At 39.8% G+C, this 19,723-nt stretch overlaps 1 protein-coding gene across 3 annotated transcripts; it reads left to right on the top strand.

Annotated features, from left to right (window-relative positions):
- Positions 1 to 7,839: 7,839 nt before the first annotated feature.
- Positions 7,840 to 17,394, top strand: LOC130426740 (transcription factor AP-4-like). Of its 3 annotated transcripts, none has more exons than XM_056753656.1 (7): positions 7,840 to 8,400; positions 11,246 to 11,411; positions 12,145 to 12,243; positions 13,178 to 13,348; positions 13,989 to 14,138; positions 14,473 to 14,643; positions 14,914 to 17,394. In XM_056753656.1, exons 1-7 carry the CDS (start codon positions 8,312 to 8,314, stop codon positions 15,061 to 15,063), a joined length of 996 nt encoding a protein of 331 aa, XP_056609634.1. In that variant the 5' UTR covers positions 7,840 to 8,311; the 3' UTR covers positions 15,064 to 17,394. The 3 variants fall into 3 exon arrangements, with proteins under 3 accessions (XP_056609634.1, XP_056609633.1, XP_056609635.1); XM_056753655.1 differs by having other exon boundaries at positions 7,846 to 8,400; positions 13,175 to 13,348; XM_056753657.1 differs by lacking the exon at positions 7,840 to 8,400 and adding an exon at positions 8,477 to 9,149 and having other exon boundaries at positions 13,175 to 13,348.
- Positions 17,395 to 19,723: the final 2,329 nt, after the last annotated feature.

Below are 19,723 nucleotides of genomic sequence, written 5' to 3'. Positions count from 1 at the left end.
CATTCAACAGCCTGACCTTTATGTGCCAAAGTTAACAAAGATACGAGTGCAACTTTATATAATGATGCAGAACCGTACAAATGCTCAGCTTCATCTCCTGAGAGGAACTCTGGGGAACAGGAGACCATGGAAAGAAGGAGGCAGTCTCTCTTGCACGCTGACAGGAATGAATATGCCCAGACAGGAGCCAAACCCAGAGCGTCGTGTTTCTGTCTCTGAAACTCCTCGCCCACCCTGTCCCTCACATTTCTCTTCATATAAACGCTCTTACTCCAGTCATTTTCATTTATTGTGTTGTGTACTGGGAGACCAAGGCTATTGGCTTTGCATTTATATAATAATAAAAACCATCTGCGCTCTTGGTTTCACTGCTGGAGACTTTAGCTCGATGCGATTCGTTATACGGATTACAGTTGAAAACAATCGTGGTGATGTGACCCTGAAAGTCTCCATGCAGGAAGCAAACGCTGATGTTGGTCCTCTTGTAGTTCATTTGGTGTACTGTTTGTGGTTGGCAGTTTGGGGTTTTTAATGTCTGGGACATATGCTTGAGAACACAAAAGATGATATTTTGGAGAATGTTGGTAACCTAGGGATTTTGTGTTGGATGAACACAAAAATCACTGAGACATTTCTCAAAATATCTCCACTAAAGAAAAAATCGCAAACAGGTTGACAACCACATGAGGGGGATTAAATGATGACCTTATAAATAAAACAACTAACTTTATGTGTTTACTAAAACAGTGGTTATCAAACTGGTGGCCGTGGCTCCCTGGGGGGCCCAAGATGAGTCCAGGGGGACCACAGATGGGTGGTATAGAAATGTATCATAAATGTTATGCAATCAAACATCAGAAAATATGAATTCATGTTTCGGCATTGTACAGTTTAACTGAATATGTCTTTGGTTAAAAATTCTAAGTTTACGATTATGTCATTTTTTGGTGGGGGGGACCGCAATGCACTCTACACAAAGGGGTTTAAGAAAGGAAAATGTTTAAGAACCACCGTACTAAACTATTTTCAGGCATTTAATGAAAGTAATCTTGGTTGTGTTTCTATCATGAGTGTTTGATGTGGAAATATAATGACAGCTTTTTCACTTTTAGTCCTTTCTCCCGTTCTCAAAGCTTGCGGCTTAATGAAAGACGCGGTGAGAAATAGAAGAGGGAGGTACGCGAGCGCTCTCCGTCTGTGTTGACTTTGGAGAGGTTGCGCTCAGATCTCAAGCCATTGGCAGCCCGGAGGCGCACGGACGGTTGGCGTAAACCTTCCTCTGGTGTCCCGTGAAGGTGCCGGGGCGGGGGCGAGAGGGTCCTCGGGCCGGGGCGGGACCAGGGTAAGCGCAGCAGGGAGGACAGGAGCGAAGCGTTCCAAGAGGAAATGGTGAGGCCACGCTGTGATTAGTGGTTGCAGTTTAACTGCAGAAGAATGCATGGTCCAAACCCAGCGAGAGAGCCTGGCTTCACTGAGCTGTGTGACTCACCGCCTCATATCAGCAGCTCTCGCTGCAAAAATACACCACCATTGGGTACGCTTAATGACTGCCGTGATCTTAGAAAGCTTTGCTTGAATGCTTGAATTGTGCCTACATTTGTATAAAGAAAGAAAGTTGTCCAGCATTCATGGAAACTTCCCAGAATGCATTTCATGAAGCAGAACTAGAGAATGACTAAAGCGAACTGATATGCGATGTGGACACTGATCATTTGTTTTCGTCACTGCAGAATTCATATGCATTCATTTCTATGCATGTCAATTTTTTTATTTCGTTCCAAATATGATAACTGGTTTAACAAACGCACGACTGATAATCCATAAGAAAGACAAATACAGAAAACAAAAATTATTTCAACATCAATGAGATGAAATGAGGGTAAATTGACATTCTGTCTTAAATCCGCATCTCATATTAATAAAACGAGTCAGAAATTTCCCAAATCAATGTCTCCGTTACTTTCAAAAGAGATGTCAACAATGTGTCAAACTGAGCTCAGATTTGTAAAGTCTACAATCAAATATAAATATTATTGAAGATCGCAATATGAACTCAAACATTTCTCATCAAATTGACCCAAATCCAGATTATTTGACCTCTAAGATCTACATTCATTTACACCTCATACTCTTCATGGATTTACACAATTGTCGCATTTGTCTTTGTTTCATTTCTCCCAAGCAGTTTCAGAAGAAACGACTGAGACTTAGTTGATACCATAGACTGTATAAAAGGTTGATACTTCATTAAACCAAAGAAAACCTATAATAAACATAAAAAGGCAATACGGTTATATGAAAATTCAGTCATTATTTACCCAAATCATTCTAATCATTTATGTCTAGCCAAGTTGCTCATACTGTACACAAAGTGTAAGTAGTGTAAACAATTTTTATGACCCTGTTATGATTCTTATCCGTACGTTTCGTCCTTTTATTGAAGCGCATTTTATCCAAACGCATCATTCCTTGCATTAATAGATCGTATTTTTGGTGACTATGTCCCATCTGCATCTTTCCCTAGCTATAACACTAAATCTACTTGCACACACTTTGTAGACCACGCTTACTGTCCGCTGCTTAGTGAATAAATGTAAAATGCACTTCTTTGGTCTTCCGCTGATGTTTAGCCTACAAAAAGAAAACAACGTGTTTGTGTCATGTGTCTCCGTGTATTTCTCCTCCTGGTTTGTCCCCGTTTTAGTGGACGGGGCCCCTGTGTAGTCACTGTGCATTAGCGAGCATAATGGGAATGAATTCACAGAGGCACTTCAGGGTGGGTCATATTTGGCAAACCGTTCTGAGCATAGAGTGGAACAAACAGCATATTCACTAGCCAGACCCCTCGCCAAACTACGCCAAAGTCCTCTCCGATTTCTCTTACTTTAAGCTGCGCTTTTGCTGCGCTGTCTCTTTCGGGCAAATCGTAAAAAAGACGGAACTATAGCTTCACAAACACAAGTCAACGCCAGCACGCACAGCTGGAGGAGGACGTACGGTAAACCCAAGACTTACGGCAATAATATGAGATGTTTGTAGAGGAGCATAAGGCAGAAAGCTGTGCACACACACACACACACACAAGAGCACGAGATTGACATTATCTGGCCAGGCCTGGATTTCGACACACTGAGCTTTAAGAAGACATCTGCTCAGTTTGGGTCACTTCGGGGTCATTTCCATGAGTTAACACCAATGATTTCAACAAACATCGATTGCATGCAGTGTCTAAATGTGAAATTAATGTTAAATGTCATAATTGACCGTTTTTGGTAGGATATGACCTGAACACGTTCATGACAGAGTTTGAAAGCTCCACGCCGTTTACAAAAGCAGATGGGCTATGGAGAGAGCGGTTCTCCCAAAAGGTCAACATGTCCAAACTTCACATCTCACTAAAATTACAACCGGCTATTTCGCCTTCAGGAAACTCCAGCAACCGCCTAAGGTGTAAACATGTATGGCAGGTAGCGGGCGGTCTGCAAATTCAAACCATCCACCCGGCACACAATCATCCAGCGAGTGTTTAGACCCCCGGTGTGAGATGCTTCTCTCTCCGTTGGCCGTCGTCGTCTTTATCAATGGCCCCATGTGTAACAGCCAATGAGGGCGGGCTCTGTTCCAAACCACATCACAATGTGCTCACAATTAAGCAAGGGGACACTGGAATTGCCTAATTGGATGATGATGATGACCGCTAACACTAACTTACTTACTAATAGATGTGACATTTCCTCATTTTGGTTATTGATGTCTAATCTGTGAATCCCTCCCCAGAGATTTTATCTGCATCTGTGATTGAAAAGCGTCTGGAATAAGATAAGCCGAACAAACAAACAACAACAGATATCACATGATCCTGGGTCCAACTTTCAGATCTTTAATACAGTTTCTCATTCAACGGAGGCACCCGGACAAGACCCTAGAACCCGTTCTCCAAAAATAGGTCTTTTTGCTACCCGAAATGAGCTCAATGGACACAACTAAGTATGCATGCTTGTGTTGACGCAAATCTCCCCAAATCTGGCATGGCACCGTGCCTGAGATCAAAGATGCGAGGTTGCATCAGAGTTCATTAGACTGACTTACCTTCGGAAAATCCTCCTGGATATGTTGCGGGCAAGCGCCGGTCTCCACCTTAAACTTTCCAGGGGAAATACTTGATCCAGTTCCCTTCGGTTGCAAAAGAAGTGTCAGTGTAGAGGAAGGCCCGCCAGATTGTATGTGCAGAAGGATCTATAAGACACTGTCACCAGAATAATCTAAAGCAGTCTGAAACCGTCAGACCATTGTCGGTATAAACATGACAGCGTTATAAAATACATGAAATGAACACAACGCGTCGATCCAGACTGATAAATAGTTTATGTCAGTTTCAGGCCATGAGGAGAATTCTCATGAAGCAGAAACCCGTTGAATGCGTGTCAATACTAAAACAGTGTCCGTGTTGTTATAACCGAGCCCGAAACGATAGGTTAATATTTAAGCAAAACAAGCGAAAACGCATCGCAGTGGATCACGGTGACCGTTGTCTTGTCGTCAGGCTGCATCGCTTGCTGGCGACGCTGGTCCAGAGGGGCTTTTAATGGGTCGTCGTGCGCAAAGGCGATGGAGAGGAGACGTCCCCTTTTCGCGCTTCGTGTCCGGGTTGTGTCTCTAGTTTCGGGTTTGGTCAAGCTTCTCTCCTGTCCTGGGGCCTGAATGTTGTCGTTGGAGACAGTGAGTGGCGAGGTGGCTCTCCAGCACCCCGGACGCGAGACTGTCCGTGTCTCCTCTCCTCGGGCGCAGCGAGCGAGCGGAGGCGATCTGAGTCTGCCAGCTCAGCGCATGTCCGCTGCTCCGCCCCGTCAAGCATTGAGGAGGGCCGTCCTGGGCTGCCGTCCAAACATCTCTCCCTCCCTCCGGCTCTCCAAAGATATTTTATTGGCATGGTAATAAAGCTTTACATGGCCAACGCTTTAGTAAACATTACCTACCTTAAACCCTTTCCTTGGACTTCATAGTCAATTCATTTTTGTCCACTATGATGAGAAAATTGTAATTTTTTAAAATTCAGAATATATTTTTATTCCTCTGTTTAGAGTCCAGCATTTTTTAAGGAACCTGTTAAATACTCTAATATAAATGCAATAGAAATTCTGCATTACAGTTCAGATAATCTAATACAATACAATATAATAAATTAATATAATATGATATAAGATTATATAATATAATAAATATAATTAAAATAATAGTATAATAAATCAATATTATATTATTAATATAATATAATGCAATATAATTTAATAAAATATAATTAAAATAATAGTATAATAAATCAATATTATATTATTAATACAATATAATGTAATATAATTTAATAAAAAATAATTAAAATAATAATATAATAAATAAATATTATATTATTAATATAATATAATGTTATATAATTTAATCAAATATAATTAAAATAATAGTATAATAAATCAATATTATATTATTAATATAATATAATGTAATATAATTTAATAAAATATAATTAAAATAATAATATAATAAATCAATATTATATTATTAATATAATAATATAATACAAAAATATAATATAATACAATAATATAATATAATTAAAATAATAATATAATAAATCAATATTATATTATATTATTAATATCATATCATATCATAGCATAACATAGCATATCATATCATATCATATCATATCATATCATATCATATAATGGTAACACTTTACTTAAGGGTTTATTTGTTAATGTTATTCAATGCTTTTGTTAACAATAAATAATATATTTTACGGCATTTCCTAAAGGGATAATTCACTCAAAAATGTATATTTTGTAATCATTTACTCACCCTAAGATTTCAAAACTGTTTGAATTTCGTTACTTTAATGAACACAAAGGAAGATATTTTGAAGAATGTCAGTAACCAAACAGATCTCCTCCTCCATTTATTGCCACAGTAGGGAAAATAAATACTATGGGAGTCAATGGGGGACGAGATCTTGGAAACTGATATTCTTCCAAATATTTTCCTTTGTGTTCAGCAGAATAAAGAGACGTATACAGGTTGGGAAAAACCTGCGGGCGAGTAAATGATGAAAGAATGTTCATTTTTGGCTGATGTATTAGTTAATTTTATAAATAACATAAGCAAAGATTAATAAATGGTGTGGGCGTTTAGTTAACTAAAATTCTGCATATTCACATGTTTTGATCTGCAGATGTTTCTTTCAGCAGGTATACGAGTTAGCGGCCTTCATTTGTCATTAATTAGGCCATGAAGTCAAAGAGTGCAACGCTGTTTCCAATTCAGAAGAGACAGAGCCCATCGTCTCTTTTTGTACCTCCTGGGAAAGCATCACCCTTTGTGTCGTTCATACTATGAACACAATTATTCTGATTCAGTTTAGTTGTATTTATTTGGTGCATTTCCAATCCGAATTGTTTAAAAGAAGCATTTATAAGTAAAAAAAACCCACTGTTAGTACAGTGTCATTCATAGGTTCTTACTCAGCAGCCCTGTTTCCATGAGCACAAAATTGCTCAAAGATATCTGACTGTAAATATCTTTATCTGCATAGAACCCATGCACAGATGATTTACAAGACAAAGTTTGTTACGGTGTGTTGCATGTCCTCAAACAATCTGGATATGAACTCAATTCGTCCACTAGAGGGCAGCTGCTCAAACCTTTACATATGCTCTGTTAAACCAGACAATCTCAGTAAATAAGCGTTTATTCATCTATTAGTTATGCTTAAAGAATAATACAAATAATAAAAACACCTAGTTCATTTATTAATTTTTTATACATTTTATATACATTTTATACACAAACTCAACAAAACACAGATGATAGAAAATTACAATCACCGTACAAGTCGCACTAACATTAGTTTAATATTATATAAATGTAATATTATATTTCTTAAGTTTTGCTTTGTTTTTTATAAAATCGTCAAAAAAACAGGAACACCTGAATGGAAAACTATACATGAATTTTAAAATTGTTTAGCATTATTATTGCTAAACCTTCTTACACAGCGACACTAAACACTTGTTACACCTAAAATCTCGAAAAGCAACAACAACGTACTCGTGAAATTTCTGCTCACAGTCACAGGCTGAATGAATGCTCGCGTCCGTGCACGTTCACGCGGTTGAGTCGCAGTCACACACATTTCCGGGTTCTTCATGACCGCTCCCATTTTGTGTCTGTGTGTGTGATTTGTGCTTCGAGCAGGCGGTTAGGTAACTCATGTTCCTCCTCCTACTGCAACTTTCATGCACCCAAAATGGTGTGCGCACATTGAGCCTCTCTCTCTCTCTCTCTCTCTCTCTCTCCCCTCGGTGTTGTTGTGAAGCCCTGCCAGCGCGTCAGCTGATCCTCATGTTTCACCCCAGCAATAGATAACGAAAAGCCTATTTACATGATGCGCTAAACAGTTTGACAAACCTACACCGATATCGTTACATGCGTAACGCAATTAACAATGTCATGTTTCCAATTCATCTCAAATATTACATGCGCATTACTTTAAATAATAAAAATAACCAATGCGCACGCATTGTAAAACAGATTTTCATTCTTATTTTGGCATGAATTGCATCATTCATTGTCTGCACGGGCAGATGTTTGCCATAATGCTTCAAAACAGCGCACAAATGAGATATGACATAAAAACGAAATATTTCTATGCGCTGACCGATCAGCATCCATACAGGAACGCTGTTAACGTATTTTGGAGATGTCCTATGCCTATACATGTATGTATTGCGCATTGGCTAATATTTAAATGCATGCATAACAATACGCTTTCCATCAAACAACAAGTAATAAAAAAACGTGTTTAACTACAGAAAGGGGTTTGATGTTGAAATGATGTTGCAATCGTCTTTTGTTTACATGCAAGTCGTTATTTTCGGCGGAAGACAGATTTTTGGTAGTGCAATGCTGTGTGTGATTCCTACCAGCTGTTTCCCGCCTTGAAAGACATCCGATCAGCTGCAAACACACACACACACACACACACACGTCCATGCAGAAGGAGGGAGGGAAAGAGAGCGAGCTAGCGCGCCACACACACACACACACATATACACACACTACGAGGGAACCCCATCAGCTGGAGGAGTAGAGTAACCTTTACAACTCAACGCTCATCTCACACTCCCATGCCCCGAATCACCAGGACATCCGTACTGCTTTTTAAATGCGAAACGGGCAAGAACGAGGTGTTTTGTTTTTAACTCAATAACATTGCGCGAAGAATCGAGGAGCCGGAGCTGGAGAGAAGAGGGGAAGCATGGAGTATTTCATGGTGCCAGCTCAGAAGGTGCCCTCGTTGCAACATTTCAGGAAAAGCGAAAAAGAAGTCATAGGGGGCTTGTGCAGGTACGTGAGACCCTCTTTTATCCATTGCGTCCAACGCGCGCGATCCTTTAATCGCGCGCCAGCGGCGGCTGCGCTCGTAGTAGAGTAACATGCATGCATGGTGCGATTTCTGTGTTATTGTGTACATGCGCCTGTCCGGCGGCTCGAGACAGTACATAACCCGCGCGAGACTCGATTTTTTTCGTTTCATTCATCTCCCGGGGCATCGCGGCAACCCATTGGCTTGTCGGGCGAACGTTAGCGATGAAATATCTCGGGGAAATCGATGCATTTTGTCTCCAACAAACACAAACCACGTGGTTGCATACACACCACCACGCTGCTGAGCTCGCGCGTGTTTATAGTTACACAATGTCCACCGATTTCATCATAATACTGTTATAGTGTACGAATGTGGAGGCTGCCGTGTCAAATAAAGCGTTTGGGCTGAAGTTCGGCTGCGTTTTCGGGGCACAAGTTATTGTGGGCACTGCGGCCATGCTTGTGGCTCGTGCATTTGGCGTCGTCTGTTTCTCATCGAAGCCAAACGTTAAAACTCTTCGCGGTGTCTTTATACGTTCACGTTCCCGACGTACGAAGGTTAATACGGATGTTAAACGTAGGGAACGGATCGGTGCGTGTATTGGAGGACGGATCAGATGTTATTTGGACTGCGTCGCTGCTGCCGCATGGACGGAGGAAGCGCGAGAGGCGCATTGTTGTAATGGCGGACCGTGTTATCTGCGAACGGGGTTTTCCCCTTAAGTTCGGTACGGAGATTTTGTTCAATTGCTTCGGTGTTTTTGACGTGTTTCGTGATTAAATGTATTGAGAAAGTTAAAGGTTAGTAAAGAATAACTGGCGTTTTTTAATAAGGGGGTGTGTATGCTGTTGAAGTAAGGCCCCGTCAATGCGTCTGCGATCCGTTGTCGACGGGGGCGGGGCCAGTGATTACATCGGCGCAGGGCATCATGGGGACTGTTGTTTTTAGGGGTGCCAGATGAACTACGTTTGGTGCGTAGTGGTTTGTTTTTAATAAGCTTCAACCTCTAACAAAATCAGCTTTATCTAACAGAAATAGAATCAAAAGCTGAGACTATAGCCAAAACACCCTACATTTTCTACAACGTAACTTAACAAGTAAAGAAAATGTCATATAATGATGATGATATTTGTACATTTTAAAACCAAAATACGTAATTGGTGTACATGTATTTTGCTTTTAATTCATTTCAGTGTCTCCAGATAAAATAAATCCAAACACTTGATACACGTCCTGAAAAGTCAGGAATTTAACTTTGTAAATACACTTAAAATGACATTTATCTTCTATTTGGCATATAAATTGTTCCACAATAAGGCTTGAAAAAGTTAGGTTGAATTATTTTTATATGGTCTATTTATTAAAGTATTATGCTACGAGTCTATGTTGTTGTAAAGAGACATTCTTCTTTTTTTTGGTTGTCTGTGTGTAACCTGTCAACATGTGTTTATGATGCAGATTTTTTTTCCTTTGTTCTCAAACTTGAGGATCCAGTAAATAATTGTGATTCATTCTATGATGTCTTTGTGGTAATGGAAAAGCATTGAAATATATTTTAACGTTAGTTTATCATTTATGTGTGTTTATGCCCGGAGGTGGCTGCTCTGGATCTGGCTGCCGTTGTTTGTGGTTTTGGTTTGGCATGTGATCTGTTTGCTGGATTTTAAGCCGCTTGGGCGCAAGGAAGCCTCAAATGTGTCTGCACAATTGTTCCCTGTGTTTGTCCGTTCAGCTGAGTCAGTACTGATAAGAGAGGCTTTTCAAAGCTTTCCCAAGATACCCTGTGAGATGCCCAGACAGACAGAGAAGGGAAGTTCAATTAAGGCTTGATTTCCTCACCCCAATCCGCTGTGCTCATGAGAAGCTGTCATTTCCAGAGCCTTGAGTTTAGATATAAAATAAAATTGATAACATCCAGGAATGCCAACATTTTTGTTTTTGTGATGTTTCTCTGTCACTTACTTGCATGCTGTTTTTGGGATGTTGAACTAAGTTAGGTAGTGCTGTTTTAGTTGTCATAGACAACAAAAAGCCTATTTGACCTCTACGTTTTATTTCTTAACTCTTGAAGCTGCTTGGCCTATTCTTGTTTGACATTAGGTTTATTGACAGAACAAAAAGAGTATTTGAAAGGTTTATTTCCAAAAAGAGAATACTGTTTAAAAAAAATATGTTTTTTATTAGGTTATCATGTTTTTATTGTGTTAAGTTAGATGTATTGTTTTAGTTATTATGGCTTTAACCAAAACAAACCAACTGTGGTTTAATTTATATTAATGGGAATGCACAGTAAAAAAAAAGGAAATAAACTCTTAAATTTGGTCTTTTTTTAGTTAAATGTCTCAATTTGAAAAGAAAATTCCAAACTAAAATAAGCAAATCTGAACAGTATTCGCTAGGAGTGTAACAATATTATCGATATCGTGTTATTGCAATAGCAAAATTGTATCAATATTATCGTGGTCACATGGCTGTATGAAATGCTATTTTAGACGGCCTAACATAGAGAATATTAGATAAAAAAATAGATGTTACCTTTGCCAAGATCCATCTGGTACAATTATTTTATTTTTTAAAAGGGACTTTTAGGTCATTTGACCTCATACCTCTAAGCAACAGTTATGATAAGAAGATAAAGAAATGCGGATGCTTGATGCACGTATCCAAGTCATCGTTAGTCATTCCAAATTTTGAAATGAATACAATACCGTGGGCTTTTTAGCGAGGTATTATCGTAGAATGAGATTTTAATATAAAGTACATGGAGGTTTTAATGTGTCAGCTAAGGACAGCATAGTGAAAGTGTTTTTTCCCTCTCCACAGTTTAGCAAACATTCCCCTCACGCCGGAGACGGCGCGGGACCAGGAGCGGCGCATCCGACGCGAGATCGCCAACAGCAATGAACGGCGGCGCATGCAGAGCATCAACGCGGGCTTCCAGTCTCTGAAGACCCTCATCCCGCACAGCGACGGAGAGAAACTCAGCAAGGTCAGTCACAAACTCAACAACACTCTTCACTGATTTAACACGGAATATGATTTATAATTGACAAAATAGAGAATGGGTTTCTCTATAATTCTAATGGTTTCTTTTATAAATAGCATTATGGCTGTTTACCATTAAATCATTACAAATTTATTCTGTAAATGTGTCGTAGGTCTTATTCCAGTATGATTCTGTCGGGCCAAGTAACTTCCCACCAATACCAGTAGACACACAAAACCATTGAACGTTTACATTAAAACCAATACAATTACCATTTAAGCCATTGAATCCATTCACTTCTGTGGTGGTGTTTGTTGTTTCAGCAGTTGTTCACGTCAAGCACATTTTGACTTCTTACTTTTGTTTTATGTCCTTTTTGTGGAAACATTTGAAAAACATTTTTCATGTTCGATAAAGGATGTGTACGGGCTTAAAGCTTGAGTCAACATTGGGGTGAAATGCCTCATCTGAGGGTAAATGATACAAGAAAATATAAACATTTCAATCTTTATTATTTTTCATTCAAGTTTATTTTATTGGCTTGATTTTGGTATTTTTTCAATTTTTTACGGCACATGGCAGCTTGTATGTATACATCCATCCATCACGTCACTGTAACCACAGCTGCTCGAGTGATGTGGACCGTTATTTCTGAGCTTTCAGAAGGATGTAATGTGATCTCCCTCTCTTTCTCTCTCTCTCTCTCCCTCTCTTTCTCTCTCTCTCTCTTTTCCAGGCTGCCATCTTACAGCAGACGGCCGAATACATCTTCTCAATGGAGCAGGAGAAGACCCGGCTGCTGCAACAGAACACCCAACTCAAACGCTACATACAGGTGAAGATCTTTGACCCGAGAAACCAGACTCGCACCTGGTGCATGTTAGAAATAGACTGATACAATTTGCCAGACGATTAATCGACCGATACTGGGTCATTTGGGCATTACTGGTAGACATCTGTAACCAGCTGGCAAGTTAATAAAACTAAAAGTTTGTTGCAAATTTGCTGGCTGTTGTTGGGGCTGTCGCAATTATTAAATAATCGTCTCGTCGCAATTATTTGACATAATCGCAATAATGTCAGATTGTAAATCCTTAGAAAACAAGGGTGAGCTACAGCATATTACATCCAATGTCCACTGTTACCTTCAAATGATATTTCTTCATCATTTGAGTTGAATCAGATTTGTACTTTTTGTGTGTGAGTTTTACCAAAGTGATTCCTGATTGGCTGCATCTTGACAGGAAGACGACATCATCCTCCTGTCTCAGTTTTTTTTCTATTCTGTTAATGTTACTCTATAGGGAATTTTATTAGTTATTAACAGAATTTTCACGTTTCTAAATGTATCTATATTTTATTCATTGACCAAATTAATTGTAATGAATGGCAATATGTTAAAACCTTTGAACAGACGATTAATCTGCATATTCAGAATTATTTAATAGACGATTAATCGTCAGCCAAATTTCTTGATCGTGACAGGCTTAGCTGTTGTTTGAATTAGATTTATTGTCTAAAAGAAGTCTTATTTATTTTAATGTTATTTACATCTCATTTGCCTTGCCAACATTTTCACCGCCTCCATCACAAAAAATATTTAGGTGTATTTTGGTGTTCTCAAAAAATAGCTGGAAAAATTATATTACATTTAATTTGAATGTTTAACCGATCCGAAGCTACTTTCATAGAACTCGACACTAGCAACTGAAAGCAGAGCATCTTTACGTGACTGTTCTCACAAATGATCTTTCCTGTCATCTCAGAAGGAGTTCAGCGGCTCCTCCCCAAAGAGGAGGCGTGCGGAGGAGAAGGACGAGGGCATCGGCTCTCCAGACATCCTCGAGGAGGAGAAAGTGGAGGATCTCCGGCGAGAGATGATCGAACTCCGACAACAGCTGGATAAAGAACGCTCGGTTCGCATGATGCTGGAGGAACAGGTACGAAACCATGAAAACCATCGTTTTATCATATTATTAGACACTATTACATTATTATGTAGTTTTTATCTTAAAATAAAAAACGCATTTTATGCAAGACGTTTTCAGTGCATAACGTGGGTCATTGAACATAACTTATTCATTTCACTATTGGCCAGTTGTACTTTGGGGCTGTTAATATTTTTTTAATGAACAGATGCTTTATTATCTGTCACATTTGCCAAACTTCTGTATTGGTGCTTTCCTAAGGAAAAATAATGAAAGCGTTCAGCGCTGGCTCCCTGAGACAAATAGTTTTAGTCACTTTTGTTGATCAAAGTTTGTGAGACTTCAGTTTTCATCGGGTGCTGTTTGATCTGTCGCTCAGAGCTTTGCTCGGCCAGATCTCGTGTTTGTATTCATGGCAGCGTGGAAGAGTTGCCGTCTGTGTAATCCGTTATCAAACTGTTCATTAGCGGCCCGCTATAATTAGCTCACTTTAGACTTTGTGTATTTAATGAGGAATCACAGAAGGAACCAAACTTCCCTGAGAGCATCATACTTGAAATGCAAATGAAATCCAGCTCTTTGAAATTTGCTAGACATAAGTTGAGATGAAGTAAAATACTGTACACTAAATGGGACTCTCTGTTTGTATCAGATCCGCTCATTGGATGCCCACTTGTACCCTGAGAAGCTAAAGGTGATCGCCCAGCACGTCCAGGAACAGCAGGTGCAAACGCAGACTCTGATGCGCATACAGCAGCAGGAGCAGTTGGGAAAGGAGACGGCTCCCGCTCGCAGCCCGCTGGTGAGACGCTCCGGCATTTCTCTAACATCACAATTAAGTTACAGCTGAAGTGTTGATCCACTAGAGGGCATTAGAAGAGTTTAAGATGCAGAATTACCACCATATCATTCATTTTTTTGTGAAACACACAGTGCAAACAATAAAATCCTCTGACTTTTGAGGATTTGAGTTACGAGAAGTTTGTTTTCTGTAAAATATCATACACTGATCGAAATGATGAAAATGATGAAACTTTGATAAATGATAAAAAGATGATAAAAAAAGTTTGTTGATATCTTCAAAGTGAAGCATCATAAGGTTTGCTGATTGAAGATATGTGTGCTTCATCTCTCAGATGTTTTCTCCTGCCACGCCACCTGCACCCACCCATCACGCAACAGTCATCGTTCCCGCCCCCGCGCCGCCACCCCCTTCCCATCACGTCACCGTGGTAACCATGGGTAACCCCACCTCCGTGATCAACACAGCATCCACGTCACGACAGAACTTGGACACCATTGTGCAGGTAAAACGATTAACAATTTTGCGCTAATTCTCAGTTCTTAAGTAAAAATGTAGGTAGAGCTTCAGAGTGAAGTTTCATTTGGCCGGTGTCAAGTGGTTTTGAACTCGACGAGACGTAGAATCGAATTAGAAATGTGCAAAAATATTTTCAGAAAAAGCTTCTTTGCTGATTTATAGGGAGCACTGGATCTTTATATCCAAAATCTACTTTACTAAATAAACTTTAAGAGTTGCATCACAAAGTCACCGTCATGTTTTGGTTCGTCCGTAGGCAATCCAGCACATCGAAGGCACGCAGGAACGGATGGTTGTGCCCGAGGAAGAGAAGCGCAGAGCGGTTATCGTCACCCCGGGTCGTGTCCTCACCGACACGGCCGACTCCGACACGGCCTCTGACAACGAAGGGTCTGAGGACTGTTAACCGCCCCAGCCAGCCCCCCCGACCCCTCCACATGTAACGGGGGGACGCGGAGAGGGGGGCGCGCGGGGATGGGCCTCCTGCAGAAACCCACTCTATCTCTTGTCTTTCTCTCGCTCTCTTCACACGGGACTCCCAAATGTCGAAAGACTTGAAGGTTCATTGTGAAAAAATGAAATGTTACTGAACGCGCCTCGGACGGAAGCGTGCTCATGTATACTCCCACAGTACACTATACTTCCATAGCACTCTCCATACTTTGATGTAACGGGCTCTTAATCCTTCTCCTGTGACGTTTCCTCTGCCGTACGAAATACTAACAGGCCCTCACCGGACCGGCGGACTGAACCGGTCCTCTGTTTCATCTCTTCCTGTTCTTCTATATCAGGAGAACGTTGTGATTGGAGGAACCCGAGTCTCTCATCTCCAAATGAACTCTTTTACCCGTCCCTGTCCCCTCTGATACGCCATATTCCTCTTTTTATTCTGGGGAGGCTTGAAGCATCACTGTGAGAACCTGTTCCGCACCGCGGCTTCCGAAACCTTAGAGGAAATGTTGCTTTTCTTTCATCACGTTCGGTGCAGTTGCGTTTCTAGTTCTCCGTCGCCAGTGATCTGCTGGTCGGTCAAACGAAATCCGTGTGCTGAAGATCGCCAGAGGGGCTCCGTGCTGTGTGCACTTCGCCGAAACGCAAAGTCCGTCGTGGATGGAGGTGGACTGTGCACTTACAGTCGCTCGCCTTTACTGGGCTGGGTTCCCAGTAGGCACACTGGTGCAGGTGAAGCGCCGCCCCCGTCACGTCAAACGCCCGGCACTGTCGCCACACCCAAATTTTTTGTATCGTTGTTTGTCATTTAATGGAATAAGCTAACCGATTGTTTGTGTATCGCCTGTGTTTTGTATGCTTTTTTTTTAGGAGCGTGTGGAAATAGCACTACCAGGGTTGTGGTCACCCGGTTTAGCCTATGCAGACCCTGACAGCTCGCCCTTCAAGTCCCTCGCGTGTTTGGCGGCCATTGGTCTTTAGGAAAATGTTACGTTAGCCTGTCCCCTAACTAGTGCGGCCTGTAGTAAGGTTTACAGTAACTCGCCTTCCGCACTATGCACTCGCTGGTTCACTTGCTGGCTTGAATGTTTTACTTCCCATATCTCGGACTGTATGACGTTCATACACCAACCACAGATAATCAGTGTCTTTTGACAATAAAGGGGCGTGTAAGCCGAGATTTTTTTTTGTGATGAAAGTACCGTGGACACTTACGAGGCCGTGCGATACCGCAAGCTCTCCGGACCCCTGGCGGGACAGGGGGCGGGTATCTTGTGCCCAACAGCGGCCAGTGGCTTGCCTTAACACAGCGGACGTAAGAGGCCTTAAACTAACCCCGAAGAGAGCAAACACGCACAGCTACCCACCCGGAGAACGTTTCCAAACATTCCTGAACATTCTACCACTGTGTCGGTGCATAAACCGGCAAGTAAAAATGGTTTTCGCCATGCGAGATGAAACGGCGAATCACTTTTTGACTGAAATTTGAACGTGTGCATGGTCCCCCCATCCCTTAGGAATTATTACAGGGAGTCATTTTGCTGCTGGACAGATTTTTAAACCTTTTTTCTCTCTCGGATTTAACAGGCGCTGTCAGCACGCGAGCTCTGTGAACCTCGCCGTCGAATCGGGTCGGTCGATGCGTTCCGTTCCGTTTGAAGTCGCGCTTTTTTTATTCGAGCTAAATGGTCCGCTTGGGTCTTAAGTTCAGTCTTTAATAACGGTTTTGTCTTTCGGAAGAAAAAAAATTGAATCTCCATTTCGCTTCCCAGATTTGAACATTTCCTCTAGCGAAGCCACAGGGTGTCTCTCTCTCGTTGTGTATTTTCTACTCGCAGGAATCACTGTAAGAACTCTAGAGGACATATCACAGGTCGGGTGTGTCGAGGAGAACGGACGCTCGTGTATGAACGTGAAGCACTTACTGTAGTATAAACGAGGGACGGCTCTTGTTTTTGTAAAGAGTCTTCTCCTCGGCCGAAGCTCTTCTCGCTGTGTTTTGAACCACACGGCTGTGTGTGTAACCCTCACATTGTCCAAGCACACCATGTCCACTGGTCCTTTCCATCTCCACCGTCTCCAGACTCGTCCTGTCTCTCATCATCTCTCTTTTTATCGTTCGTCATCTCTTTATTTTTCGTTTCTATTATTGTTCTCATTGTTTTGCTTTATGTGAGAGAGTTAGTCCATTTGGTTGTCGAGAAGCTATTGTATTTTTTTTTTAAACTGGGGAAAAGAGGCTTGTGCCTTTTGTAAAAACAGAATAATAAAGTTTGTACTTTGTTTTTTACAACTTTCTTGTTGTGTGTACTTATTTCTCTTTATTAAGGCGATGCGTTTCTCCGATTTAATATTTAAATCGAAAGATTTAAAATGAGTTGTTTAGAAACAGACGCGGTATTATGTTAAAGGTGAACATTTCAAAAGAATATTTTTAAGTCTGAGAGTAACTTGTAGCGGCACTATTTGAAGTGGGTTTTAATGGCACACAGTCTATTGGCAGGATAATGAAGGGAGGGCTGGGTGAATGTGTGTATCTGTTGAGAATAACAAATATTTGAGGACAATTTTAAGGAAGTCGCCATCTAGTCTGTGGTCTTATCTACTGTTCTTTCTTCATTATTCAGTCAAAGTCATCCATTTCAAAAACATTTTGAAAATGTAGTTTTGTCATAAAGCATCATATTTTTCAAAACTATATTTTGTCTATAGATTTCAGACATTTAAGCACACAAGTTTTTTTTATAATAATAAATAATTAGAGACATTTCAGTCTCCGAAAGCATTTGACCAGCAGTGTAAAGTAAAGGTTTAAAACAACATTTATTCTTTGTATGTCTATATAAACATGCACATATATACATGCATACTATTTGTGTTTACTATCATTCTAAAGTCTGGAAAAAAATGCTACTAACTTTTTCATGTTAAACTTTTGACGCTCACTCTAACACCTTATTCGCGGCTGTCCTCTCCTGTCGTGAGGTTAACACCACAACTCAGTCTGAGCAAGGTCTAAAGATACACAAGTACTAATGTGGAATGAGCAATGTGCAAACAAAACAAATATATATATTTTTAAAACATAAGATGTATAAAAGTGATCACATGATAATTTCTTAATAACTGTTTAAAAATTATATTTATAATTCTATTTAATAGTTACATAAAATATTTTATATATAATCTGTTTAGATTTTTCCTATATTACATTCAGGTGAAATTGGGACACTTTAATATTGAGATCAAAAACTGTGTGTGTGTGTGTGTTGTCACACCTCAGATTTGGGATATTTCCAACCTCCACCTGGAAACGCTTTCTGGAATAGCGGCATTTTACGTTGACAAAGTCTGAGGGGTCTTGAACGCAGGATAAATATACTTTTCCTAAAAAATCATGAGCTTACTATTGTGAAGACATTACACAATAGCTTCTTTACTTTGTCGGTCGAAAAAAAAAGATTCAATTTTTTTATATAATTTGCCTTTTTCATCACTGATTTAATCACTTATGCCTTTATATTTTTCTCATTTTAGAATAATAATAAACTCATTATGTAAATAAATTTAAACATGTTATATTTCATCATCTTCAGTCTAGTTGTTTTTTTTACTAGAATTTGCGATGGTTTCTTGTCATTTTATCAAGCAGCTTGATAAAAATGACAAGAAACATTTAAATGAAGTTCCCATCTAGTCTGTGCTCTTATCGACACATATTCTTTATTCCTTATTAAACCAAAGTCGGCCCTTTCAAAAACACATTGAAAATGTTCTGTCATTAAAAAACATTACATTTTACAAAATGATATTTTTGTCCACTGATTTCAGACATAAAATAAATACACTGAAAATAATTACTTGTAGAATTTACTTAATAATATCCTTGTTAAAATTTGCAAGATTTTTTTAGGGTGTTGGTATGATTCAAGTACAATTTGCTAACCAGAATAAAGGAAATTCTACTTATTAAATACATTTAGTTTGTGTTAAAATATCATGTAAATGTTACTTAAAGTTAAATAAAAAAATATTACACATGTTTCTAACTATGGGTTGGCACTCCATCCAGGGTGTATCCTGCCATGATGCCCGATGACTCCTGAGATAGGCACAGGCTCCCCGTGACCCGAGGTAGTTCGGATAAGCGGTAGAAAATGGAATGGAATGTTTCTAACTCAAACTTCACGGAAAACTTACTTTCATGTTGAAGTTTTTTACATCATAGATGGTCATGTAAGATAACTGTGCCTCCCTCATACTAGGCACAAGCACCGCTCTTCTTGACCAATGGTAACAATTTAAAAAACCCAAATTTAAACATGATACCAAATCTCTCCTGAAACTCAAAGATAAATCAACAAAAAACACAAACAAGTCTTTCTTTTCCTGAAAAACACTTAAAATGACAGTAAATCTGGAAAATGAATCTCCTAAAATACAAAGCATGCAGGGAACTACAGAATCACTGCAATGGTAGTAATTTCTACAAAAAGTATTTCTCAAGTAGTCTCAACTCAAAATAAATAAGTGCACTTAATTTTACCAATTCGAATGGGTTTAACATAATAAAATTTAGTTGGATTTACTTAACTATTAAAATTACTCAAACAAAA

Source organism: Triplophysa dalaica, chromosome 7 (assembly GCF_015846415.1).
Source record: "Triplophysa dalaica isolate WHDGS20190420 chromosome 7, ASM1584641v1, whole genome shotgun sequence".
NCBI lineage: Eukaryota > Metazoa > Chordata > Actinopteri > Cypriniformes > Nemacheilidae > Triplophysa > Triplophysa dalaica.
Note: the sequence above shows the minus strand (reverse complement) of the source record. Positions and strands in the feature narration are given on the sequence as shown.

Excerpts from the sequence above, each read along its gene's own strand:
- LOC130426740 (XM_056753655.1), top strand. The coding sequence starts at position 8,312 with ATGGAGTATTTCATGGTGCCAGCTCAGAAGGTGCCCTCGTTGCAACAT. Across the intron at positions 13,349-13,988 it reads GCATGATGCTGGAGGAACAG|ATCCGCTCATTGGATGCCCA; the intron begins GTACGAAACCAT and ends TGTTTGTATCAG. Across the intron at positions 14,139-14,472 it reads CTCCCGCTCGCAGCCCGCTG|ATGTTTTCTCCTGCCACGCC; the intron begins GTGAGACGCTCC and ends TTCATCTCTCAG.